Source organism: Tetrao urogallus, assembly GCF_951394365.1.
Source record: "Tetrao urogallus genome assembly, chromosome: 3".
In the NCBI taxonomy this organism is placed as follows: domain Eukaryota; kingdom Metazoa; phylum Chordata; class Aves; order Galliformes; family Phasianidae; genus Tetrao; species Tetrao urogallus.
In genome coordinates, this window is record NC_136815.1 from 24090961 (window position 1) to 24118361 (window position 27401).

At 40.4% G+C, this 27401-nt stretch overlaps 1 protein-coding gene across 1 annotated transcript in view; it reads right to left on the reverse strand.

The window, feature by feature from the left end:
* Positions 1–27401, reverse strand: part of NECAB1 (N-terminal EF-hand calcium binding protein 1) — a gene marked incomplete at both ends in the record, with an annotated part of 53083 nt that overhangs the window by 24129 nt on the left and 1553 nt on the right. Inside the window, 4 exons of the mRNA XM_079533657.1 lie at positions 1325–1422; positions 3659–3684; positions 16002–16110; positions 25771–25795. Of these exons, the coding sequence (XP_079389783.1) occupies positions 1325–1422; positions 3659–3684; positions 16002–16110; positions 25771–25795 (258 nt within the window). The remainder of the gene's footprint in view (positions 1–1324; positions 1423–3658; positions 3685–16001; positions 16111–25770; positions 25796–27401) is intronic.

The window sequence follows — 27401 nt, forward strand, 5'->3', positions numbered from 1 at the left end:
GCTGGATCACTGGGATGAGGCCACTGGGATCAAGTTCAACCTGACCAAGTACCAGATCCTGCCTCAACAACCCCAGGTAATTCTACAGGCTTGGGGCAGAGTGGCTGGAAAATTGTGTGGAAGAAACAGACCTGAGGGTGTTCATTGGCATTTGGCTAAATGTGAGCCAGCAGTGTTCCCAAGTGGCCAAGAAAGCCAATGGAACCCTGGCTTGTACCAGAAATAGAGTTACCAGCAGGGGCAGGGACGTGACCATCCTTCTGTACTCAGCACTGGTGATGCTACACCTCAAGTACTGTATTCAGTTTTGGGCCCCTCGCTACATTGATGCCATCTGGAGCATGCCCAGAGAAGGGCAGTGAAACTGGTGAGGAGTCTGGAGCACAACTCTTATGGAGAGTGGCTAAGAGATCTGGAATTGTTCAGTCTGGAGAAGAGGAGGCTCAGGGGAGACCTTACCTCTCTCTACAGCTGCCTGAGGTTGTGGTGAGGCAGGGGTTGCCCTCTTCCACGTAACGAGCAATAGGAGCAGAGGGGATGACCTCAAGCTATGCTGTGGGAGGCTCAGATTGGATATTATGAAAAGTTTCTTCTTCAAAAGAGTGTTCAGGTGCTGGAATGGGCTGCCCAGGGAGAGAGTTCAGTCACCATCCCTGGAGGCATTCAAGAAACATTTAGATGTTGTACTGAGGGGCAAGGCTTAGTGTGTAAATATTGGTGGTAGATGCACAATTGGACTAGATGATCTTGGAGGTCTTTTCCAACCTTATTGATTCTGTGATTCTAAATTCTTTATAAATGATCAAACACCTGGCCGGGAGGTGAGCATGAGCAGGTGTGACTGCAGTGAACTGAGCTGCTACAGGCCTTCAAAATCTTTTTAAACTGTCCTGGAATCTACCTTTAACAATAACACAAATCTGATGACTGTGCACATCTACTGCCTTAGTGGCAGGCAGTAGTATAGTTTGATATTTTAATTTTTTACTCACATTTTCTACGCCAAGAACTTGAATAATTTCCTTAAATTCAGACTATTTTCAAAACTTGGTAATACTTTCACACATTTAGCATTAAATATGGAATCCTCTCTGAGTACTACAATATGAAGAACATCATTCCCATCAATCACAAAGACAATTTTGATTGATTCAAACTTTACAGCTGGGATACTGAGCCATTTTGGCAAGCCTTTTCCTTCTGGACATTTTCTACAAAAACAAGTATATTTGGAAGAAATTAAATACGAGTTAGCAACTTTGTCTCAATATAAATATACTGGACACACGTTCAAATATAAAAAATATTTACAGTTTTTACTTACTTTCTTTGTTTTGTCCATTGCCTTCAGTATAGTAATGTTTAATTCCTCCAAAACAGAGAGAACATTTTCATACTCTCCTAAGTGCTGCGAAAAATATTCTGAAGGAAGAAGAAAATCCAAGTCACCTATTCACTACTGGAAAATTCAATATTTCATCGAATATCAATATATTCAAGTCTGAAATTAGTTATGATATTATTATTAGCTATCTAAATATATAAAATGATTAAGGCTTACAATGAAGGGGACGATTTTACTTTGAAATTTTGATAATATTTTCCTCAAAACCATTAATGAATATTTAAAATGCCAAAATTGGTGTTTCAGAACATTTCCTTTCAGTAAGTAATGCCAAGTCAACAAGAAGCAAAAGTATTTTCAAAATATGTACATCTTATGTCTAAAATGAATTTTCAGTATTTACTTCATAGTTATTATCAGGAAATGAAGTTTTCTTGTATTTCTTGTAAATCTGATTATAATGATACACAAACGAATAGCTGTTGTAAAACCCTTAGGGGAGATGAAATCAAGTAAGGGCTGTTTTAAGCTGGGTTCAGCTGAGGCCCAATGTTTTTCTGATGCAACCATGAGTTGCTCGGTTGTGCTTCTGAAACCAGGAACTGCAAATATATTTTCAATAAATATAATACATCCAAGGTATTTTTAACAAAAATAGTGAAAAGAACATTAATTGTGTATGCCTGTTCTTTCTGCTAAAATATCTTAATTTGGACCAAAACAGAGGGCATTCTTCAAAGTATGTCAAGCATAAAACAGAAATAAATCTGTAAAAATTGTATTTACTAATTTTCTACATATACTTGCATCTGGATAAAATTCCATTAAGTAAATAAAATTATCACTGTATCAACAGGCTTTAGAGATTCTGCTGCATAAACTAAGGGCTCTCACAAAGGCACAAAAACACAAAGGAAATCTGACCAATGTTCATGAGTTTCGCAGGGGAATCATGAAAGATTTCAGTAGCCTGGTGACAAAGCCTGGTACTGTTGAGAGACTGAATGAAATGATTTAGAAAGAAAACACGTTGCGCATTCATGCCCTGGAAATGAAACTTCACTTCCTAGGAGTTATGGAAATAAGTCAGAGGAAGCTGTAGACTAAACGCATGTTGGGTAAACTCAGCATCAGATTCACAAATGAGAAACACCCCAGAGGCAATCTGTGAAAGACTTACAAAGGAGTTGCAGAATTCAGGTATCATGAGGATTGCTGAAGCTGCCCATAGTTAATCAAAATGGACAGAAAAAAAAATCAGCACTGAGCTGAGACCTCAGCCAGCTCTCTGGCTGACTGGTGGGCTCGGTTTGTGGGGTGAGCACTGAGCAGGCCTACAGTGCACAAACCACCCCATAAGCTGTGTATAGCTCCTAGAACAAAGCCCCATTCTTTCTTGGCCAGGTTGGTACAGTTTTGGCCAGATTCTGAGCTAGCAGAAGTCATCACAGCACAACTGACTTTGGCTAAGTCACTAAATATTTATGTACCGCATGCTGAGATGCCCCTCAATGGGTTCCTTCTGCCTACAAGGTGACAAGCAGAGTCACCTTGTAGGCAGATACATCAGCTGGCACTCAAATCTACAGTGTTTTCAACTTTTAAAAGACTTCAGCATCACCGACTTTGGGAAAATTCAATAGGCCACTGTTTGCTGATATCTTTTCCCAGAAATAGCCTGCTTTTGACAAGCAAAACTATCTGTTTGACACATCCTGTGGGAGGACTTAGAGAAATTTTCTGTAAATACTTTCTACTGCAAGCAGCACCCCTAAGTCGTGGAAAAAATCTTCATGACTCACAGCCGGGATCAGGAACACAGGCAGGTCAGTGGGCCACGGTGGGGCTTTGCAGGAAGTTTTGGTGATGAAGAATGACAGTGTGTCCAACTGCTGCTCATACAGAACTGAGTTGGAGGCAGATAATGTACTGTCCTCCAGAGGAATATGAAAATGTTTTTCAAAATGTCCCAAACACTCCTACCTTTGAAAACAATCAACTAGAAAAGTATCCCATAGGAAAGGAAATCAAGATAAGATCTCTTCACTAGAACCAAGTTCTTAAAGCTCAGACAGTCTGAGGCATGGATTAAGAAAAATATTTTCAAAGCAATATCTGTATCAAATGGATGGCTCTCTGAAAGATTATAAGCCGTCTGCATTCTTCAAGTGTAGATTTTCAATGTAATTTACATATTTTCTGTTTGAGCCACAAAGGATAAACTGAAAGAAATATCCTTATAATACAGAATATGTTCACTTGCACAGGGCTGCTGCAGGCAGAGATGATCTTCTTGCTTAATGAGGAACTTACCAGAAAGCTCTTCAGTGTCAAGATTGCTGGAAAGATAAGAGGATAGTGGGTTAGTGAGCTCAGTCATGGTGGCTGTTGCACTCATAGATAGCAGGACTCAAAGATCAGTTTTGACAGGGATGTGAAGCTCCCCTGCCTGGGCTTTAGCTTGGCCCTTGCTGCCTTGTGTAGGCACCTCCTGAGCCGTGCTGCAGCCTTTTTGCCCCACAGCCTTCCTTCCCCATCACGTTTCATCCGCTTCAAGACATGGCACCTTCCTACTCACCAACAACACCTGCCCAGTCCCTGAGCATTACGCTGTGGAGACTCAGAAATCCATTTTAACACCAGAATTTGTGTTTTTTTTTTCCCCCCCCACCTGCACTCCTTTTCTGTGGCTGTCATGCTGGACAGCATGGCTCTGCTTAGCCTTCCATGCTAAACAGCAAAAACCCAGTGTTTGTCTTCCATTGGTGTTTCTCCCACAAGATGAAGTACAACAGAAGGACAAAACCAGAGATAGATTATGTGTGCTGAGAAGCTGTAAGTCTTTCTGGCCATACAAAACAGTTTCACCAACAAAATGAAAATAATAGTTGCACTGCCATATTGTCATGAAATACACACATAGTATAAGCACATGAAGGCAAGCAAATATTCTTTAAAACTGAAATCTGTTTATTTCAAACAGATTTCATCCAGACTTTAAAGCATTCTTTTCTCTCTGAGGTTTTAAGAATCAAAAGAGAAACCATTTGAGCTGCAGCTCAGTGCTGAAGGTTGGCATATTGACTTTTCTCAGGGAAGAGAAGCTGATTATTAAACTTAAAAACATGAATGTCCTTCTTGAATCTTGCTGATGGGTGAATATTGAATGGCTAGCTGCAGTTAGGATTTTTTCACTTATCTTTTTAATGGGATTTTTTTAATTGACTTCTTAATAAAATTATGAAACAATATTACCTTAAAGTCATTTTCACAAATGCTAACTTTCTGACTTATTTATGAGAGAGACAGAAACAGACAGAAATTTCAGGATCCTGAGTTCTCAAAAACTTGCATAATCAGGGCTCTGGTCTGAGCATTTTTAACTGATGATGTAAATGAAGCTTCACCAAAACTTTCATTAACTAAAGGTGACCTGAACTGCATTTGAATAGACCAAGCAGGATGGCTGCAATGGGGAAATTCAAAGCCTGTAAGAATTAGTGCTGAGAAACTTAACCTGGATCAGTAAATGGTTTGATGGGAGTAGTGTCTATGAATACTTAAGGCTGTTCACTGTGGATCACTCTGACATCACTGCTTAACCATGGCTGATCTCCTTGCAACCACATCTACAGTCAGCAGTCATTTTTGAAACACTGCAGATGTTTGCTCCCCAAATGCAGACTGAGATCTGATAAATGACCTCAGCCAAAAAGCAGCAACAGAATACCAGGATATTAAATGGCAGGAGTTTGCTGCTCTGATGCCTGCTTCTTGCTCATTTTCCCCACATTTTCTGCCCTTTCACATCTTCTGTGCTAATGCCTTCCCTTTGAAAACAACGTTTTTGTACTTTTCAATTTACATCTTGATAACGGTGGTTAAAAAAAAAAAATCCCTTAATATTGCAAGCCAGTCAAATTTGCTTGATGTTTTCAAATCTCACATTAAAATTCATTCTGGTCCTTGTTCTTCATCACTATCCTCAGCAGTGTGATACTAATAGAGCACTACGACGTGGCTCAGAGGATTCCAGCATCAGAACATCTGCGTTAGTCTCACTAATAAAAGCACTTGAAAATGGACTACAATTGAAAATGGAGAAGTATTTAGATGCTGATTTTATTTTCAATTAGAATTGGGCACTTGAATAATTAGAAAATTACTGTCTGAAGTGATATGTGCAACAGCACTCAAGAAGCCCGTGACAGAATATGACAAAAAGAATATGGATTTCACTCCAGTATCCTCATGGTGTTTCCTTTTCTGTTATAAACATCTTCTGAGGCTCCATTGTTCTTGGTGCACTGCTGGGAGGGGATGCCATTCTAGGCAGAACACTGTAATTTTTCATGTCACTGATTATTTCATGCTCTCAGAAATATAACGTTTCATCATACAACATGGCTGTCAGCAAACCTGGTGTTCTTTTTCTGCACACAAACAATTTTGAGCAACCTTCAGGATGTTACAGAAGCAATTAAAGAAGTTTGAAATACATTTAAGAGTAGAGGAGCGAGGCACAGACCAAGGGGCTGTTTGTGCAACTTGGTGCTTGGGTTTACGGTGGGCGCCTGTTCATCATTTCAGTGCGTATACACGCCAAGGGTGCTTCTGCTCAGACCTATAATCTAACTGCTCTGAACGTGTAATTTGCAATATTTGCTGGATGACGCACATCCAGGCTCAGGCGCTCTGCTCCTGCTAAGTGCCCAAAGGATGGGGTAAAGCCAAATGCATTCACATCACATCAGCACAATCATTTTTTAAACCTCTGCGCACTGTTTGCTTTCTGACTACTAAATGCCATCCTTTTCCATGCCTGACTGCGTGTACAGTGCTCTCTACCTAATAACATGAGCAATTTGTAAAGATCTACTGCAAATATGCTACTGTTTGATAAAAAAAAAATAAATTGGTATTATCTGCTGCTCAGTGACAGACGTATAAGCAAATTCATTTGGCCAAAGTGACTGTTTGTGGTATAGAATGGAGGCATGTGAAGCAGCTGTGACCGCTCCCTGGTTCTCCACACCACTGTCAGCCATGGGTTGGGGCTGGCCAAAGCAGGAAGGTAGAAGCCATTCCACCTATCCACTGATGGGCAGTGACATCTCTTCAGCAAAGGAATAACATGCAGTGTGGACTCTCTTCATCTACAGCAGTTATTTTATTGAAGAACACAATACTATATTTAAGATTTAATGAACTAAATTCATTTAGGATATCCACTGCCTCTACAATTGTAACTGAAGAAGGATAGTGTGTCAGGTCTCCATTCTCAGGACTGAGAAGGATTGATTTCAAAGGCTTGAACCAACTCTTTTATTGTGCCCATTTGCACATCTCTGATAAATTTGGTTTCAGAGAGGAAAGTTCAAGGCTGGTATCTCCTGTTGTTAAGCAGAAGCATATAATTTGTGAATGAAAGGATTGTCATGATAACTGTGCAAGGGCAGCTGAATAGTCATCTGTGGATGTTCTCAGCCAAAAAGCTGTGAGCTCTTTGCAGCAAGCTTGCATAACATCCCACTTCAAGTCAGCCAAATGAGACACTTGCTCCAACACTACAGACAGTGTTGTGTCAAGGAGACTTAGAATATGTGCACTTGCATTTTAAGGACATTCTGCCTAATATCTCCTTTGGAACAGCAATGAGTTTTTTTGCTCAGGTTTGTTCAAAGTTTCTTATAATTGGAGGCAAAGCTGCTTTCTGCTATAAATGAGATCATAGAATCATAGAATCAATAAGTTTGGAAAAGACTACTAAGATCACTTAGTCCAATCGCTGACCCTTCCCCACTGTGCCCCCAATGCCACATCTACCATTTTCTTGAACACCTCTAGGGATGGTGATTCCACCACTTCCCTGGCAGCCTGTCCCAATGCATTACACAAGGAAGAGAAGAAAGGGGGGGCAAAATGAAACAGGGCTCAGGGACCAATCCCTGGAAAGCCAAACTTCTTGCTTCCCCGAACACATTACTGCTTCAGCCCCAGGGCTAACTGGACCACACATCATCTGGTTTCTCAAATAAGATCGGCTTCTGCAGCTCTGAGATGGGCAGTGGGGCTGTGTTACTGTCCCAGATTTTGCTGCACTAAATAACTGTACAGCTTGCTTATGGTTAACTTCAGACCAAGCTATAACTTCAGTGTTGTCACTTATTGCTCTGCATGTGGCAGGGACAGAGGGGAGAGTAAAGGATTTTTCCTGCCAGCAACTTCCCCCCAAAACCACCCTTGCCCTTCTCATTAGGCAAGATACAATGAACTTCATGGATGGCTGGCCACCTTAATGACTACAGCACACTTGCCTGTGTTTCTAAAAGTGCTTTTTAATGTTATTAAAAGTTGCGGATGCTAAAATCTCTGGAGAACTGTGCAGTGGCTACAGAACCATTTGCTAGCAGATTCTGAATCACATCAGCCTAAACAGGGAGACAAAAGTCAGCATGATGATGGCTCTTTTGCCATGGGTGGGATACACTTCAGGGTTTTCACCTTTCAGGAGATGATAACGATGTTTCAACTTTGGAGTTTGTTCCAAAACAATTTTTCTTAAATGGAAGCTACCCCTACCATTAAACAGTGAGTTCACTGCTGATGTCTTCTGGAGAATTGATCTGAAATGAAACCTTGTAAGTCAGTTCCATTTAGGACAATGCAATTGAAATGGCTTGTTACATTTTGATCGTTCCCGTGTGACTGAATCTCTTATTTTCTACAGAATACTGAATTTTACATTAAAAATAACCATTCACGTGGAAAATTTCCAAGCAACTCTATTTGCATCTTGTCTGTGTGACTGGAGGTTCTGTGTTGGCATCAGAACCCTGTCAATCACTCATTACACTTCTTTTATTCAGTCGTGAAATGCTGAACTGTATAATCAACTCATTCTGAACAGTATTTTCCCTTTTTCTCTGCACTTCATTTCCAAACTGATTTTTGTAGCTACCATCTTTAAAAGACTGAAGATTGAAGTCAATACCTGCAATTACATCTCTTAAACAGCAGCAAACACACCTTCCCCATGTCAGGGCTGCACCATGTACCTGAAATTGCTGTTCACTCAAAAATATAGCTTTAAAAATGGGCAAAAGCTAATGTATATTTTCCTCCTGTGTTTTGTTGTTGTTTTTTTTTCTTTGTACTGAATAATTCAATTTTGAAAAAAAAAAACTTTTGGCTCACTTGCACATCATGTTATTACAGAGCCTGTCAGTATCTCATACTGTTTTTTAATCAATCTTTTTTGTTTCTTGATTATATTTCCTAGTTCATTATTTTTTCATTGTACTTGTATTGGACAGCAATAAATGAGCAGCAGTGAGTGGGTGAAACAAAAACAAAATATCCAAGGACCAATATCCATAAGCACTGCTGCAGACTGCTGTCAAATTACCAGTGAGTTGTTTTTTCAGCCAGAGTCATGAAGGAAGTACTGTGGTCCCATATAACATGTCTTTCACTGCAGTTACATTGCACAGGCTAATGCAGATGGATGGGTTCCCATGGCTGCAAGGATAGTGCTGACATCTTGCTCTTGGATATCAAGTCAGCATCCTTTTGGAGTTTGCCATTAGAGCATTCTCAACCCTTCTCTTTTTGGCCCTTTTAACAATGTTTTTTTATGAGGGTAGATAGTGATGGGACAAGGGGGAATGGTTTTAAACTGACACAGGAGAGGTTTAGGTTAGACATGAGGAGGAAGTTTTTCACACAGAGAGTGGTGACACACTGGAACAGGTTGCCCAAGGATGTTGTGGATGCCCCATCCCTGGAGGCATTCAAGGCCGGGCTGGATGTGGCTCTGGGCAGCCTGGTCTGGTGGTTGGCGACTCTGCACATAGCAGGGGGTTGAAACTCAATGATCCTTGTGGTCCTTTTCGACTCAAGCCATTCTATGGTTCTTTGATTCTATGATTCTATAATTCTATGACCCAAGGGAGGAACTAGGGCAGTGGCTAATGAAGATCTGGACAGGAAGATGGGTATGTTGTGAGCCTCTGAACCTTGGAGGCAGATGTTCATGTATGCACTGGGCATTCAAGCTACCCTGCCACAAAAGGAGACTCAGTGAATTCTCTGCAGCTGAGGACCTTGCAATGAACCAGCCAGAAGGAACTTAATTAATAGGGCATAACACAGGCATCCAGTGTTGTTTGAGTTGCTCAAGCATCTTTCTGCCTTCACTTACATCCAGCTGCTTCTCCTGTGTCATCCTGTCTATTCTGGACAGATGTCTCAGGTTGGAGTATCTTAAATGCCTTATGCCTGAACAACAACAATGAAATCTGTGTCAGCAAAGCTACTTCTTAGGTACTTCTTACTTCTCTAACTTAAGGAGACTTAGACACCCTGCTGATCTATGCACATACAACTGTACATGTGTCTTCATTCAATGAACACCCAGTATGATGGACTATCCCAGATGCCCAGCATCTGCCTGGATCTGTAGGTGCCCAAGTTTCTTAGGCCCACACCAAACTTGTCTCTGGTTTGTACATGCTTTTTCTTCTTTAACTTGTGCCACACACAAAGGCTCAATGGGATACCTGCCTTTAAAAGGTTGTATGTGCCCCAGGTCTGTCTAAACACTCCTTGCATCCCTCCCACCTTGTAATTAAAGTACTGGCTGAGGACTTCATTTTCCCAGTAAGAAAAATGAGAAAAACAAGTCTGATTCCCCACTGACTCATATGAATCAGTAATCAGTGAAGCATTTATCACACCATCTCTCTGGTAGCATTGCAGACTGAATCCCCTCGAGATGTACTGCATATCTCTTAGTTTGTAACGTTGCCAAATATTATCTTCTGACACCTTTCCCCTGAGGTTGCCATTATGCTAAAAACATTTTCTGTGAAAGTTATTGGGGGAGGGGGAGGTGGGAAGGAAAAAGGATAAGAGCAAAGGCAAGATTTGCTTTTGCAGTGAATGCTAAAACCAACTCACAGAGAGACTAACCATTTCAAGGAAGTGTGGCATTTGTGTTTTGCCTTATGGCAACCAATATTAGAGCCCACGTGCCATTTCACTGTAGAACTGTCAAATCTGATAATTTATGCAGACGTTTGGGTGGGAAATAGTAAGTTTAACAACTGATTGAAATGAGTCAGAGTTATCCTTAATGTGTTTTACAACATTTCATCTATACTTCATAGAAAATTTTATTAATTTTGTAACTTGGAACTATGCTAAGGTGAAAAATACTCAAGTCCTCTTCTGAAAATAGTGATAACAATCTGGTAGGAGAGGTCTTTGCCACAGATCAGTGCAGTGTTGATAAGGCTGATAGTTTTCTGCTTGTTTACGCTCCTAGTTGGGGTATTATGAAAGCTTTACAAGTCACTGAATAGCAAAATATACCCCAGTGAAACTATTAAAATACCAAAATACTCTCTATTTTGCTTGAAATCCATGGCACTTTTGTGGGGAGATTGAGAAGGTATGGAAATTATGCCTGACTTTATGACTATTTATCTTATTTTTACTTTTTAGATAGAACTAATCCTATGGACAAACATTTAGAGATCATGATAAATATGCCTTTAGCAAGTGATCCAGTCACACCACAGATGTTTGCAAATGCTGGCAAAGAATATATAGAGAAACATGGCATTGTAAATACATATTTTGCCATTATAGTCTTTTAAAGGATTGACTTAAAAAATGTTTATGCTAAAATTTCACTTTTGAAAAACTGATAGCATTCAGCATTCTCTTACACAAGGACTGCAGCTACAACATCCACAACTAACACAGGGCATGCCTTTGGGTAAAGAGCTGTCTACAGAGAAGTAGGTGAGATGTAGGTGAATGACACCTTTGGGAAATACAATAGAGATTGATACAGACTGTCTGGAAGTCATGCTAATGGTACAGTTTGTTCTTTAAGATCTATATACAAAGGCAGTATAACTTCCTGCATTCTTTTCTTTTGTCTTAGGATATGTAGACAGGCTCATCACTAAATTTTGTGACAAAAGTTGTTTTTCCTGTTCCATTGCAGGAGAATCAAACTAGGTGACCTTTAAGGGTCCCTTCCAGTTCAAATAGTTCTGTGATTCCTTGCTTATTAAAGTACTTGAAATACCACATCTGCAATAAAAAAATACCACTTATTTTACCAATTATATGCAACTATAGGAGAAATATCTAGGTATTTGGGTTGGTTATGCACTGCCGTATGATTCAAAAGGGACAAGAAACAAAAGAGCAAGAAGAAATAACACTAGAAATATTTAAAAATTAAGGCTGGAAAAGACCACTAAGACCATCCAGTTCAACCATCCTAATATCATACTGCTCATTTTAGTGGTCTTCCATAGTCTGTCTGCTTTGTAATAGGTACATTACGTTAGTTAGTCTTGGTTTAAAAAAAAAAAAAAACCTTTCTAATTCTCTTCTTCCACAAGATTGACATTAGGATCTGAGTAATGGAATTTTATAATAGCTGGTTAATTTAGCTCCCTTCAAGGTGTTAAGCTAGTGGAAGTCTCTTATACATTGAATTTTATTTTTTGCTTTTTGAAAGTTTGCTGTAGCTGAGGTGCAAAGAAAATTCAGGTTTCCTGAGCTTGTGTATCCATGAATATCAGTCTGAGGCCACTTGCTTGATCTGCACATAACAGCACAAAAACTAACATACAAAGAAAATGAGGTTTTGAGTGCTGGCAGAGGTTAAAACATTTAATGCAGGCAGGAACAACCCTAAGTCTGCTCTTCTGATAAAATGAAATTTTGAAGTATACCGAAGATGTTTGGGAAGATCAAGACATATTCCCTTACCTATCTGTCCTTGGCATTTACATGCAGTATAAATCACTACAGTATGAGAACGCTGCACAACCTCAGTCTTTACATAACATCCATAGAATCACAGAATCATAGAATGGCCTGGGTTGAAAATGACCTCAAAGATCATCTAGTTTCAAGCCCCCTGCTATGTGCAGGGTCGCCAACCACAAGACCAGGCTGCCCAGAGCCTTGAATGCCTCCAGGGATGGGGCATCCACAACCACCTTGGGCAACCTGTTCCAATGTGTCACCACCCTCTGTGTGAAAAACTTCTCCTAATATTTAACCTAAACCTCCCCTGTTTCAGTTTAAAACCATTCCCCCTTGTCCTATCACTATCCACCCATGTAAACAGTCGTTCTCCCTCCTATTTGTACGTTCCTTTCAAGTATTGGAAGGCAACAACAAGGTCTCCCCGGAGCCTTCTTTTCTCCAAGCTAAACAAGCCCAATTCCCTCAACCTTTCTTTATAGGAGAGGTGTTCCAGCCCTCTGATCATGTTAGTGGTCCTCCTCTGGACCCGTTCCAAGAGCTCTGTGATCAATCATAAACTCCTCAGTGATTTCAGGCACAGACAACAATTTTTGCTTCACTCCCTTGGACTGTTTGAGAATGAAAGCATAATAGATGGTTTTAGGATTGTTTAATATGTGCACGTTTCTCCAAATTCTTACATTACAGAACTTGCTGATAGCTCATCTGAACTAAGGTTCATAACTCACTGAACTAAGGTTCAGTGAGCATTTTGCTGCTTTTCTTAGCCAACTGGCTAATTTAAGACATTTTACATAATCTGCCCTTTTCTGCAAATGCCAGTGAGTAAAGTTTTGTCCTCATTATATCTGCTTCATGTGATTTTTGCTGGAACGTCCTAATGAGGAATTCATATTACACTGCCCAAGATGTTTCTCTTTGCTATACCCACCTGATATTTGGCATGCTCTGTCTCGCTGTCTCATGACAAGGTTTTGAAAAGCAAAAAGGTGCTAAGGAAAGCCTTTAAAGTGTATTTCCCTTTATTAAAGAGAAATATCAAGTAGTGTAGAGTGCTTTCCAGCTCTAAGTCAGGCATCAAGTCTTTTATCAGTTAAAGACTTCGGGAAAAACATTCAAAATCTTCTTATTGCTGTTTTAAATTAAAGCATGTTTTCTTATTATCTACAGCTGGGTTCTACTCTGTGACAAGTTATAAGTAAATAAACAAATAAATAAATACACTTCTGGTTGGAAAAAGTAATTTAGTGGTTTTCCTGAGTCTTCTATCTGTTCAGTCCTCTGAGAGAGATGAAAATCTGATCCTTCACAGCACGTACTCTTTGTGACTTTTGTACCATGCTTTTTGCCAAGCTTTTCTCAGAGTGAGAATGATCCCTCTCTGATGTCTGCCATGTATAACCTGCTGTCAGCTAGTAACAGTGGCCTTCGACAAAGCCTCATATATTTCCCAGGAGGAAAATCATAATGTTATTCTCATTTTACTATATATTCTTCAGATCTGTGTGTTCTCCAGTACAGAGGAAAAGCTCTAAAGATTGCAATTAATACAACTTCTACAATAAAAATATTTTTCAAATAATAATAATAATAATAAAGCTTTACAAACAAAAAGAAAAGAAAACATCCAGGAAAAGAAAAAAATAGAACATCCTTAAGATCCTTTTTTAAAGATCTCACACACTTACTAAGGATATTTGCCCAACAAAGGTAGATATGTACAATGGTGGTAACATAAACTGACTGTCAAGCACGTATAAGGGAACATGAACCTTTTAATAAAGGCTAAAAAACTTGTGTGAAGAATAATCTGATAATCAGATTCCCACAGTGTTCCAAGGAGCGTGTGGCTCATTTTGCTGGCATATAGATAGACTATTTGCATCGTCTTTGTTCCACAGCCTTAGCCACTGTTTTTAAGAAAATTGAGAATATTAAAATGTTACATTTATTTCTTCTTTACCTGGGGCCTAAAAAATTCAGCAGTATTTCAGCCATTTTCTTCTTTGAATTTCAAGTACTTAAACACTTTTGACAAATTAGGGAAATATAACAACTGCCTTTATTTCTTTTCTTACAGTAAAACAAAACCTCCTGTTGTCCTCCCATACTGTCTGTTAAGGTAAAGTGATCTATCAGTGAAAGCTGCTTCTCTGTGCTTGTGGCATTCCACTAGTGAGAGCCTTTAAGACTAGGTGCTTTAGGATGGCCTTGGGATAAGGATGCCAATGCCTCCATTTTGTGCTGGCTTGAACCAGAGGAGGAGCAGCAGAAGCTGAGGATGAAGGGAACAAGGAAGGATGCAGTGCTGTGGCACTGACAAGTGAAGGAGAAAAAAAGCATAGGAGGGTTACTGCCAGGAAGAACTTATTTTGTTTGCTTGTAGAAAGGTAAACCCAGAGACACAGTAGAGTTTAAATGATGTAAGTTCCTGTTATATTATTACATCGTCTTCATTTTTGTTATGGCAAGCATAGGAAGCTGGGCCATTATAGCATCTTCATACACACTGTCTCACTGTAGGCAGCTAAGGAAAGCAGTACTGACTTAATGCATGCTCACTGCTTGTAAGGGGGACCACAGCCCATGCCTGATGTCTTCACAACCCCTCGGCTAGAGAAATAAGCAACCTCCTTGACTACAGTGTTGTGATTTAAGCCAGCGGGTGGCTGAGCACCATGTGGTCGTTTGCTCCCTCCCCTCATTTCTTAATGGGATGGGGGAGAGAGTCGGGAAAAAAAGCAGAACTTGTGGGTTGAGATAAAACTATTTACTAAGATAGAGAAAATGAAAAGGTGAATAATCGTGATAAATAATTACATATATATATGAATGTCTATAACAAATGATGCCAAGCTACTGCTCATCACCTCCCCAAACTATGCCCAGTTCACTCCCTGAGCAATGGAAGAGAGCAAGGTGAACTCTCACCCCTTTCAAAACTCCTTCCATCAGCTGTCTAATTCTGTTCCTCCCCAGATCCTTGGGCCCTTCACTGAGAATTGCTTTGGCAATGCACAACATTGCATAGCTGCAACTATAAATACTGGTGTGTTATCACCATTGTTTTTCTCCTAGATCCGAAATACAGCATCATACCAGACACTCTAAAGAAAGCAAGTCCATCCCAGCTGCAACTAAGACACACAGACAGAGTTCAATTTAAAAACCACTACCTTGATAATACCATCCTGATTAGCAGTAACTGTAACTAATCTGTAGTGAATAACTGCAGATGGACAGAAAGTAAATAAAAAGGAAAACCATTTTCTTCTTCAATCACTATACATAAGGAAAAAAACAGCTTAAGAGAGAATGCAGTGGCATAATATTCGATCTGCTGAAAGCAACAAGCAATGTTGCCAATCTGTTGTCTTGCTTAGCCCACTCATAATGAAGACATCAGAATTACCCAAGAGATGACATCAGCACCGTTCCCAAACCAGCACCAGATGGAATGTCTTTTTCTGCCCTTTGTTATTCATGAGTGTTTTGGTTACTTTTTTCCCAGCTCAACATCTGGTCAAGTACTCGTCTTAGGTAATGAGTCAGTGAAGAGGGGTAAAGAATGGAGAAACTGATATTTAATCCTGGAGGATTAAATCCTGGAGGCCATAGCCTCATTTCCTTATTAACATGAGAGGAAAGCATAGAAAATTTGCTCTGCAAATCACATACATCAGAACTTAGATATTTCTAAAGAGTTTAGAAACAGTGCAGCTGAACAGCTTAGAGCAGAATGACAGTCTAGCTTTCCTAAAGAAGCCTTCTTCTTAGACTTTAAAATCACCATGATGGCTTTTTCCATTCTCAGGTGCAGGGAGTAGCACTTTGAGTGTAAGAAGGGGACACTTACTCTGTATTGTGTGTATCAATCATGTGAAAAAGTTCATGCAGTTCTTCTCCACTCAGAACTCCATCAGCAAAGTAAGCTTTGAATTCATCAAAGGACAGTTTTCCATCATCTGAAAAAAGAAAATAAGAAGAAAGTGTCAGCTTTGTTTATGGTTCTGCTCATTTAGTCCATGCGACAAAGGAGGAAGCTATTAAAAAAAACACCAACCACTACCTCTTCAAAGTAAACGTAGAAACTTTATATTCAAGACATGTAAATAATATGATGTAAAATGCATCAGCTGTTGTACAAGAATTCTCAGTTAGACTGACAACTCTGTTAATCTTCCTCCTCATCTTTCAAAAAAGATAGTTTGGATTTGTAAGTCTCTACTGTCAAACAGATCAAGACAATCTTCTTGTCCTTGCCTTGATCCCATTCACTGTGTCTTCTTCCCATCCTCCCCACCCTTCCTCCTGCTTGGTCCATGTCCATGTCTTCACCTCTGCATGGAATATCAGTGGCCTCTTGGGGCAAAGAAACCTTGGGAAACTACAAAACCAATAATTTCTTGAAGGAACATGTAGGTTCAGTGAAGATTACTCCAGCTATTTATAGTTATCTATTTATTTTCCTTTTCTACTGCTTCCTGCCTCTTAAAAAGGAGAATGAAAGGGAGTGCACAATTCAATAGCAGTAGGGTCTCCTGTGTGGCTAGCAATGTTAATCAATACACTGCACTGGTCTGCAGCATTTTGATTTTCAAAAAAAAAAAAAAAAGCTCCAAGCTTGGTATAGAACTAACAAAAGAAAAAAGAAATGTTTGACTTTTATGGAGTAAAAAATTCTTTACTATGAGAGTGGTATGAGAGTGGTGAAAAAGCTGCCCAGAGAGGCTGTGGATGCCCCGTCCCTGGAAGTGTTCAAGGCCACATTGGATGGGGCCCTGGGCAGCCTGGTCTAGTATTAAATGGGGAGGTTGGTGGCCCTGCCTGTGGCAGGGGGTTGGGATTCATGATCCTTGAGGTCCCTTCCCACCCGGGCCATTCTATGATTCTGTGATTCTGTGAGTAAGAAGCCAGCTCCATGTCCTCTTCCAATGGAAAGAATTTCAGTTCATCTTCTTGGTCAGTATAGAAAATAATAAGTTTTATATTTGACAGCGTGTGACTAGTCTGGAGATGACACCAAAAATATGCAATGAGGAAACTGTTTTGAGCATATATCAGAGGTCAGCCGAATATTAAGGCAGTATTCAAATTGATCATGTAACATATAGTGGAGCCCAGCTATAAAAAAATTTGACTTTATATTGTCTAAGTACCTACTATTACCATTTGTTTGGAACAAGAACAATCATAACCACGTGGATCTCGATCACCACCAATATGATCTTGTCAATCCTGATCATCGATACATCTCCCTGTAGTTAGGAGGTGTCTTCAGGGCTGATGAAACTGGAAGCAAGGAGAAGTCTCATATGATTAAATTTAGAAGGACAGTAATAGCATGTACACTGATTGAAGAGGAAAGAGTCCTTGTTACAACTTCTACTGCATTATTTAGCAGGTCATTTTCTTGATTTCACTTTAATTATAGCAAGACTTTGTCTATGTGAGACAAAATCACTGAGATGTATTAGGAAGTGGTTAATTGGTGTTTTCAAGATGTTAGCACTTTAGATTGAGGCTCTGCCCTCCTTTTGTCAAACTGTGCACAATCCTGACTAATTTCTAAAGGATTTCTAATTTCTAAATAAATACTACACTGTTTTGCTGAAGTAGGGATGGTATTTCTAATTCCTTACATCTAAACTGCATATACTTCCGTACGTCTAAAAAATCCTACTGATTGTGCTAAGCTGCAGATACTTTCTAATAAACAGATTTTCCTATTCTTTTAATTAATAGAATCAGAAATTGATAAAATGTGTCATAGTTTGGGTAGCTTGTCCCACCCATAGGATGGCCATGACTGCATTGACTGAAGCAGCAGAATCAGGCAATCATTTATTCTTGTAAGTAAGACTCTTGGATGCAGGGATCATTGGAGTCTATTAACTTGGCCTCTAATTAGACAGCATGATTATTTTTTTATTGAGAATATGATTCAAGGCTGAGGAGAGGGAATTAATTAAATGAAAAAAATAATGAAAATTCTGACTTCTGAAATGGACTAAAGTCCAACATAGCCTATCATTCATAGGACACAAAACAACTGTAGAGCAAAAGGCTGAGATGCCCTTAACACCCAACAAGTTTACAATACTGCAGCCTAATTTTACAGCAGTGAAGCATCCATTACAAAGGCAGTGTCTGAATCCTGTAACTATGAGCTCTGCAGTAGCATGCTCACTTGAAGAGCAGAGCTAGGGAATATCTTCAATCTCTTACTTGCTCTTATTTCATAATTTCTTTGATTTGTATATATGACTTCAAATGCGCTGTCTTCAAGAGGATTCAAAATTGGACAAATTGAGTGTCTGTTTCAACAAAAACATTTTGAAAGTTTCCACTTGAAAAGACAGATTGTAGCTGGCAATAATCATCATTATGATTAAAATGAAAAGGCAAGATCTATAAGAAATCTAAGTCAAGATGGCACAAGTGTGTTGAAGTGGTGAAGATAGGCAACTCCCTTTGACAGAACTGCCATGATTACCTAATTGAGAATCTAAATACATCTGCCATTTGGCACTGGTTGCAGAGTACAAATACCAACAAGCTGCTTTTCACAGCTATGCTTTCTTTGGCTTATGCTGACAAAATTTATCATTTAATTAAATTGCCTCTGCAACTTTAGCCTCTGCTGCGCAGGGGATTCATGTGAGCTACACACGCACACGAGAAAGCAGTGATTTTTGGCAACTTTCCTGTATTAAGCATATGTGTTTACTCACAGAGCAGCCTGGCTGTGACACAGAACCTGAAACATCTGCCTATTTATCTTTGTTCTTGAGGATCATTGGTTTTACATCAATCCACAAAATCAATGAACTGCCAACTGCCAGATTGGGCACATCAGCTGTTTGCTTTGTATTTCATTATCCAACAGCAGAGGCTGCCTTTTGATTCATCACTGTTATTTTCAGTAACAGTTTTAAAAGCCAGTCTGATACTTCAGTAAGGTTGTTGCTGGCAAAAGCTAAGGAGCGTTGAACATATTTGGTTACTTACAGACTTCATGCAGCTACACTTACTGAAACAACAACTTGATTATTTGAGGCATTTCTCTCATTTGGTATAAGTGTAACTGATTGCTACTGTAAGTGGCAGCCAGGGTAGATCTGTTCCTCTTGAGTACTCAGATGAAGTTCAGACCCAATCCCTAGCAAGTGTTCCTTTTACTGTTTAATTGAAGACTTCTGCCTAGCCAACTGCTTTCCCAGCTTCCAGCATGAGCCTTAATTTAAAAGACTGCATCACATATCCTCAGTCCTCCCTCCCTGGAGGCATGGTTCACTGCCCGCAGAGCTTCCAGATAAACACTGTCTGGTTTAAGAGCTCCAAAGCAGCAGAGCTGAACCGTCTGTTACAGATACTTCAGTCTTTGCCACTGGCAAAGTGACAGGGGATGGGTGATTCATGGAAGATAAACTTTTCCGAAGGCACACATCCCTTGGACAAACCAGACAAATCCTTCAGCCTTCAGCAGTGTTTGCCTTGGCAACATTATCTCACAGGAGCTGTTTTGCAAGCCTTGCTTGCTGTTGCATATTTGTGAAGTTTCTTCAAAAACAAGCATAGTTCCCCAACCTCCTTGGAGCCCAAAGGTTCCTGACTGGCAGTATAAACAATAAAATGTGTCTCCCTATGTAGCTCCAAGAGTAAAGCCTTCTATTTTATGATGTTGACCCACGACATCAAGAGGTGGATGTTGGCAGATTTCCTACCAATAGAATAATAGAATCATCAAAGTTGGAAAAGACCTCCAAGATCATCCAGTCCAACCATCCACCTACCACCAATATTTCCCCACAAAACCATGTCCTTTAGTACAACATCTAAATGTTTCTCAAACACCTTCAAGGAATGCGACTCCACCACCTCCCTGGGCAGCCAGGAGACATTGCGAATTGTCTATCTTGTCTAATTGATTTCAAAGGACTACAGTGTATCTGACAAAAGAAAGCCACATTTGTACTCTCTTTCTGAGTTGAAAGATAATCCCAGTGAGCAAAACAAAATAATAATTAAAAAACAAACAAACAAAAAAACCAAACCAAACCAAAACAAAACAGAACAAGGTACCTTTGATGTATTTGGATTCTCCATTCCCAAAGGTAATGGCAAATGATGAGTTTGAAGCCAACAGAGGTTATAGTGATCAGGGGAGCAGTGTACCTTGCAGAGGTGATGGCAAAGGCCTGAAGGCAACCAAACAGTTCCCATTGTCACCTATTTTTCACTTCTGGGTAGGACTGTGAGCCCTTCCCAGCAGATACTGCCTTTGTTCATTCAGCATAGGCCTCCAGCAGCAAAAGTAATCTACAGGCTTCACAGATGAGCTTCCAGCCAATGTTTCCATAGCAGGAAACAGTATCAGATGGCTCATATAGCTTACTGTGATCAGAAGAGCTGAGGGAAGGAAAACTAAAACTGATCCCAGGATTCAACCTGATGAGATGGGAATTCAAAAGCACAGACAATAGAACTGTGCCAGCCCAACCAGACTGCAAGTCCATAACTACTGGATGGATGAGATGCTAGAATCAGAGCACTTGAGTGCTAAAAGATACTGGCATTTCTCAGCGATATACACAGAGGGAGCAGGAAAGGGGTGAAGATAGAACCAGATTCAAAGACTTGAAAAAACTTAATTTGTTGCCCTATGGCACCTAGACTGGAATGAGACAAAGGAAGTGCTGGTAAAATAATAAATTTCAGAGGTTATGGTGATCAGGGGAGCAGTGTACCTTGCAGAGATGATGGCAAAGGCCTGAAGGCAACCAAACAGTTCCCGCTGTCCCCTATTTTTCACTTCTGGCTAGCAATATCCTCCAGGTTTCAGACATAAGAGGATGTGTAAGAAAAAGTACTAAATCTGAAGCTTTAAAGATTCTGTGCTTTCACTGACTCTGATCTGCATCAAGTGTTGATATAACCAGATATAATGATTTTGAGCCATATCGGGTAGATTCAATCAATAGAATCTAGTGCAGGAGAAGCACATGTAACTGTGTGGTTCCAGCAGAGTAGGACAAATAGGAAGAAGGCTGGAATCTAAAAGTTGGCACTTTTTTTTTTTTTTTTTTTAATAGAAATAGTAAAATTTGGAATCTTAAAATCCACTGGAATGGAACTTACGAAATGTGAAAGAATATAAATATGTGAAAATGTGAAAAAATACAAATATTAAGTGATGCTTAATATCTGTTTATGATTACCTTTTGTCTACTGATTATGCCAAACCCTGTTTGTTTTCACTGCAGCATGACTTTTTACACAGGTAGTGATAAGGAGGAATGGCCTTAAACTAAAAGAAGGGAGATTTAGATTAGATGTCAAGGGGAAATTTTTCACTGAGAGAGTAGTGAGATGCTGGCACTGGCTGCCCAGAGAGCTATGGATGCCTCATCCCTGATGTGTTCAAGGTCAGGTTGTTTGGAGCCCTGGGCAGCCTCCTTTGGTGGGTGGCAGCCCTACTCCTGGCAGTGGGGTTGGACCCACTCATGGACACTGGAATGCAGGGCCCAGCCCCACAGCATCTAAGGGATTTGGGGAGGTGGGGAATCCAGAATTCAGAAAGTCTCTGCTTCTATAGAAATCATTACCATCAGTGTTTTCAAATCTCTCTCTCTTAGGAGCTTCAGAGATGTCTGAGACAAAGCTTGTGCTCAGTGTTTTTTCATAAGAGTTGACTGGTATTTCCAAATCAATGACAGCATCTGCATACACACCACCTTTTCAAACCAGCTGTATTAGAACAGTTTTACTTAACTCCTGCTTGGGTTTGATTCCAGGGTTAGGGGGGAACAAGCCCATCATCAAGCACAGGTTCTTAACTTCTGAGACTCAGTAGCCAGGCAAGCATGCTGCTATGCTTGTAGCCATTTGTTTCCACCTCCATAGAGAATAGACCTGAAGCAGCCATGCTCCCCTCAAGAAAAATCCTGAGAGGATAAAGCAGAAAGACTTTGACAAAAGAACTGCTACGCTTGCAAGATGAGGAGCTGTGCCTTCAGTAGATTATCTCCAGTTTGCATATCTTACTTCTCCCCTGCTAAGTGGGGAGGAGATTTTACTTTTTGTGAGGAATTTCATGAGTTTGATGTTGTTGTAAGTAGCAAAAGAAGTGAAATAAATGAAGAACTTTCAGTTGGGAATTTTCAAAATAAGTTCTGTGTCAAATAGTTTGAACACAGGGATTTTTGTAAAGTAAACCAGACCAAAACTTCATTTTGACATGCAAAACCGAAACCTCTCCTTTCCAGATAGGTCAGTGTGCAACATCTCACCCTTATGAAATTGTTTATATTCCTCAGGATTTTCTGTTGCTTTTGTCAATATTATGAATCATATATTTCTTCAAACTGTGACATTCCTTTTCCATGCCAAGTTCCCTCTCTCAGAAAATCATATGACTCTTTCAGTTGCAGGAAAAGCATGTATCTGATCCATACAGAGTGGAGCTGCTCAGTCATGAAATACAAACCTACAGATAGAGTTTATGAAGCTGATCATCCTGTTGAAATTGTAGATATTTCCAGAATTGGAATGGCAACAGAATGATGGCAGAGAAAGAAGCCGCCACCACAATATAATTAAAATTTATATGCCTTCTTTTAAATGAGGGGAATGACTTTGATAAAGTAGTTTCTCACTTAAACCCATCTGTCATAAACGACTGTCATGTCTCTGAGTAACAGAAATTCAGCAGGATTTCTCAGCTCTGTAGCTCTTAAACAGTCCTTCCTTTGCTTAAGGCAAGCCTTAAGTCACACAATCCCTAAATTCAGAGTAAGAACACCCTCTCTTATCGTAGCCTATTTTTCAGTTTGATCCAACATTTTGATTGCATTGCTTTATTGCTGTCAAACAAGCAACAAGTAGGGTTTTTATAATTAGTTGCATTGGGGGTATTGTAATCCCATAGAATTATTATGGCAGCTCTGAGAGAAGTGTAGAAGAGCTTAACAGATAGTATCCTGGACAGCAACTTGGTATCTGTTACTGTAAGCCAACACTCAGTTTCTGTAGCACAGAAAGGTGACTGGAAATGTAATTATCCTATAGAATCATAGAATCACCAAGGTTGGAAAAGACCTAAAAGATCATCCAGTCCAACCGTTCACCTATTCCCAATAGCTCCCACTAAACCATGTCCCCCAGCACAACATCCAGCCTTTCCTTGAACACCCCCAGGCTCGGTGACTCCACCACCTCCCTGGGCAGTCCATTCCAGTGCCTGACCACCCTTTCTGAAAAGTAATACTTCCTGATGTCCAGCCTGAATCTCCCCTGCCGTAGCTTGAAACCATTCCCTCTGGTCCTATCACTATCCTATTCATTAATGAAAGCTAATGATCTGTGTTGACAACAGTGTAAACATATTAGGTATGTCTTCAAATTTCCAGTAACATTTCAGAGCAGTTACTTAATATCATGGCCTTAAAACAAATCCACTCCTTAATAATTCAGCACTAACCTCTGCTAGATTAGCAAAGTGGAAGTCCCACAGGCTACTGATGGTTGAGCAAACACAATTAAGCACATATGAAACCACTTCCAGTTTATAGACTTAATAGAACTGGAGTGCTTGATCTCAGTTCCTCCAGTACTATGCTGTAAAGCATCCATGTATAGCTGTGAACTCCAGTGACCAAAGTCTCTAGGGCTCATGTGGCTACTGGAACAAGCAAGTTCGTCACTGATTGTGAGAAGTTTCCTCTGTTCTAATAGAAAAGTGTAAGTAATAAACTGGGGAGTAACTTGAAGGAGGACTGGAAGTCCTCCTCACCATCAAAGTGCTACGGATCCAACAGGATTGGGACAGAGAATGAATTCAGATGTTGGGACATAGACTTGAAGCCCCAAGGGCTCTTGATGGCCACAGTGGCGTTCAGCAGGAGCTGGCCATGGATGAGTGCTACAGGGCTGACTAGGAGAGGAAATAGAAAGTCTGTCACTGAGTAATCATCTGGATAATGCTCAGTCACATTCAGATCTCAAGAGGGATGCTGACTGCTGCTTTGTACCATGCACTCAGTCTCGTACCAATCTTCGGGCAAACATAAGCATCTTCCCAAAAGCCACAAGCAGTCTGCTGGCAATGCTGCAGTTGGTGTGAAGCTAAGCTGGCAAGGCACTGCTGGTGAAGGTCCTCTTTCATCCCTTTCCCAGCATCCCACACATCCCACACGTTGGGATTCAGTTTGATTCATCACTGCACTTGAGAGTCTTTGGTGAGCTGAGGGAGATAACAAAAAATCACTACAAAAAAACCTTACATTGGGCTGGTTTTGTGCCCCTGAGCTCTCTGAATGAGACTGCTGTAGTTTAGTGGGAAATACCAGTTGCTGCACACAAGTTTGGGCAGAAACACACTGCCAGGGGTGGGTGTCCTCCCAGCAACAGCTAATGGCTACCCAATGTCCCCAGCTATACCATCCAAATGTACAGGAGCTGCTTTAGTGCCCAGCAGGTCTTCCTTGAAAGAACATTGGTCCTCACCAATGTTCCCAATGACAGTCATTGTGCCTTCACCTACCAGAGTGAGCTTTATCAAAATTGCACAATATCTGTTTTCTGAGGACAGACTGGGAGTAACCTGCCAGGGGTAAGCACTGAGCTGTGGGTCTGGCACTGCTCACAGGAAAATGCCAAAGTGCAGCCTGAGCTTTTCTAAGAACCTTAGTTTCCCTACTTCTTATACATTAGCATTACAGTGATAAGTAATTGGGAGCCTGTATTTTCTTCCTGTCTTGTGTGATCTAGCTCTGGTTACCTAATAATGTGTGATAGCATAAGTACTATTATGGTAATCGTAGTATGACTTCATAGTCTCAGAAGTACTCAATCTCACATTGTGGCAGTGACATCATTTTTCTAATAGGAAAGTGGCACAAAATGAAAATGTGATTTGACCAAAATTGGACAGTAGTTCAGAGATGAGAAAAGGAGTTAAAGACAGGTCCAAGACAACGAATACGTACACCAGCCAAAACTCCTGTGATGAACCTTGTGGCCTTTATGGCCAGGCTCTTCCCCTGCTATAGCCAAAATGTGTGAAGATTTACACGGTCCAAATTCCTGTATTCAAACAGGGGAGCGACATATGTGGAAAGAAGATTTGTCTTTAGCACCAGGGGAAAAATTTCAATCAATAATGTAATAAAAACCTCACTTTTGTGTTATAAATGCACAAGTTGAATTTAAAGTTTTATTCTGCCTACTGACACACAGAACAAACATACAAACACAAACGGAGGGAATGCAAATTTGACTGCTGGATATAGCCTATAGTGTTTTTAAAAAGTAATAAAATGAAGCTAGAACCAAATAGATCAAAACTTTTTGGGAACAGAATGTTATTATGAAAACTCCCACATACACCAGAAGTGCAAATCAAACACACATGCTAAATTGTGAAAGCAAAAGACCTGTTCTTAAGGAATCCATTGGGAGAATCAGTGCACAACAATACACATTGCACAAAACCTGTAGAAAACATAAAATGGCGTGAGAGATGGCTGGTTTTCATATCAAGATGTTTAAAGCACGATTTAAAGACTGTATCAGTGATGAGTATTTTTCCCAAAGGGAAGAGGGAAACAGGTGACTGGTCTTACCATTCTTGTCTGCTCTTCTCAGTATCTAAATGAAAAAAGAGAGAAAGGAATTACTTTTCTGGTACGAGTTCAAAGCATATAAGGCTGTATTTAATGGGCATTCACAGTTGAAGTGCTACATTCACATTCCAGAATGCTGCATAAAAATTGAAAAGCCTTTAGTGTATCTCCATTCTTCTCTTACAATACTGCTTTCTTTAACTCCTCCTGTGCTGCATGCACATAAACCAAACCCCTAGGAACCAGCTTTATTTACTAGTTTACATATGGCTTACAGGGATCATGTTCAGGCACAAAACCTGATCCCACAAAACTGCTGTGCTTATGGACTTGGGGATGGGAGAAGCCGTATAGAGAAGCAGAACAAGGGCAGTTGGCAGCTGGGGCGTGCTCTGAACATCTGAGGCGCAGAGAAAGACTCAGGGTCTGGGTGTGTGGAGGGAGAAGCAGGAGAGGAGCTGGGGAGCACACAGTGATCAGACTGGGGGTGGCAGGCAGCAGTGTCAGCTGAGTGGGAGCAAATCTCAGGATTCCTCTGATGATAGGAAACAGAGGTGGAAGAAAGGTCTCCTCATGCAAAGGCTGTGGAAGGACCCCAGTGGGTGCCCCCAGTGAAGACCAGTGGAATCTCAGCTGGGGTCTCAGTGCAGGTACCACCACCACAGCCCACTCCTCGATCAGCAGTTTATGATAGGTACCTGTTCTCAGGGTGAGGTGGTTTTGCTGATTAGCTGCCAACGGCAGGAGTGTGCTCTGCTTATAGTGCTGTAGCTAAATGAAAAACCTGAGGATTCAGCTGCCACGTTCTGCTGGATCATCCTTGTTGCTGAATTCTGTCATATGGTGTCAGGGCAGAAATGACAAAACAGTGACCAACAACAGAATTTCGTTTATGACCTCTAAGCTGAACTTTCCTCTGGGTCAGTTTACATCATGTGCAGTATGAAGGAGGCTTATCAGGATGACACCCTCCCTCCTTGTATTTCCAGATAAATTAGTTTTCTGTATGAGGATTGGACTGTTTGGGGTTTTAAAGTTTATACTCTAAACTGGAAATTTCCTCCTAATGCTAACATAAAACTTTTAGCTAAGAGCAGAGCAAAGGAAAGAGCATTCAGAGAATTGTTGGAATAAAATAAAATCTTTTTCCATGGTTCCTAATGGGTAATATAAAGTCTTGGATTACTGGCAGGTTGAACTGGACTTTTGGGAGACTGTTGTTGGTCCTTCTCCCATGTCATTGCCAAGCACTCTTATTTCCTTTCTTGTCACCTGGAGGAAAAGTCAGCATGCATGTCAGTGTATCTATCAGCCAAAATGGCATAGAATCATGGAATCATTAATGTTGGAAAAACTTCTGAGGTCATCTTGTCCAACCACCCGCCTACTACCAATACTGCCCACTGAACCATCATGCTCCATAGCTAGTAACTGTATGTGTACAGAGATGGCAAAGAAAGTCACAGAGTTGAATGATTTTGCAGGTTTTTTTCAGCTGGAAATTGACAGATTCATGAAGTCTGAAGACAGCACTGTGAGATCTAAAGTGATGAACTGAGCTTTGTTTTGCCCAATTACAGGCAATTCAAAGGAACGATGGGTGCCCACCACCAGAAGCGTATCAAAGGTGC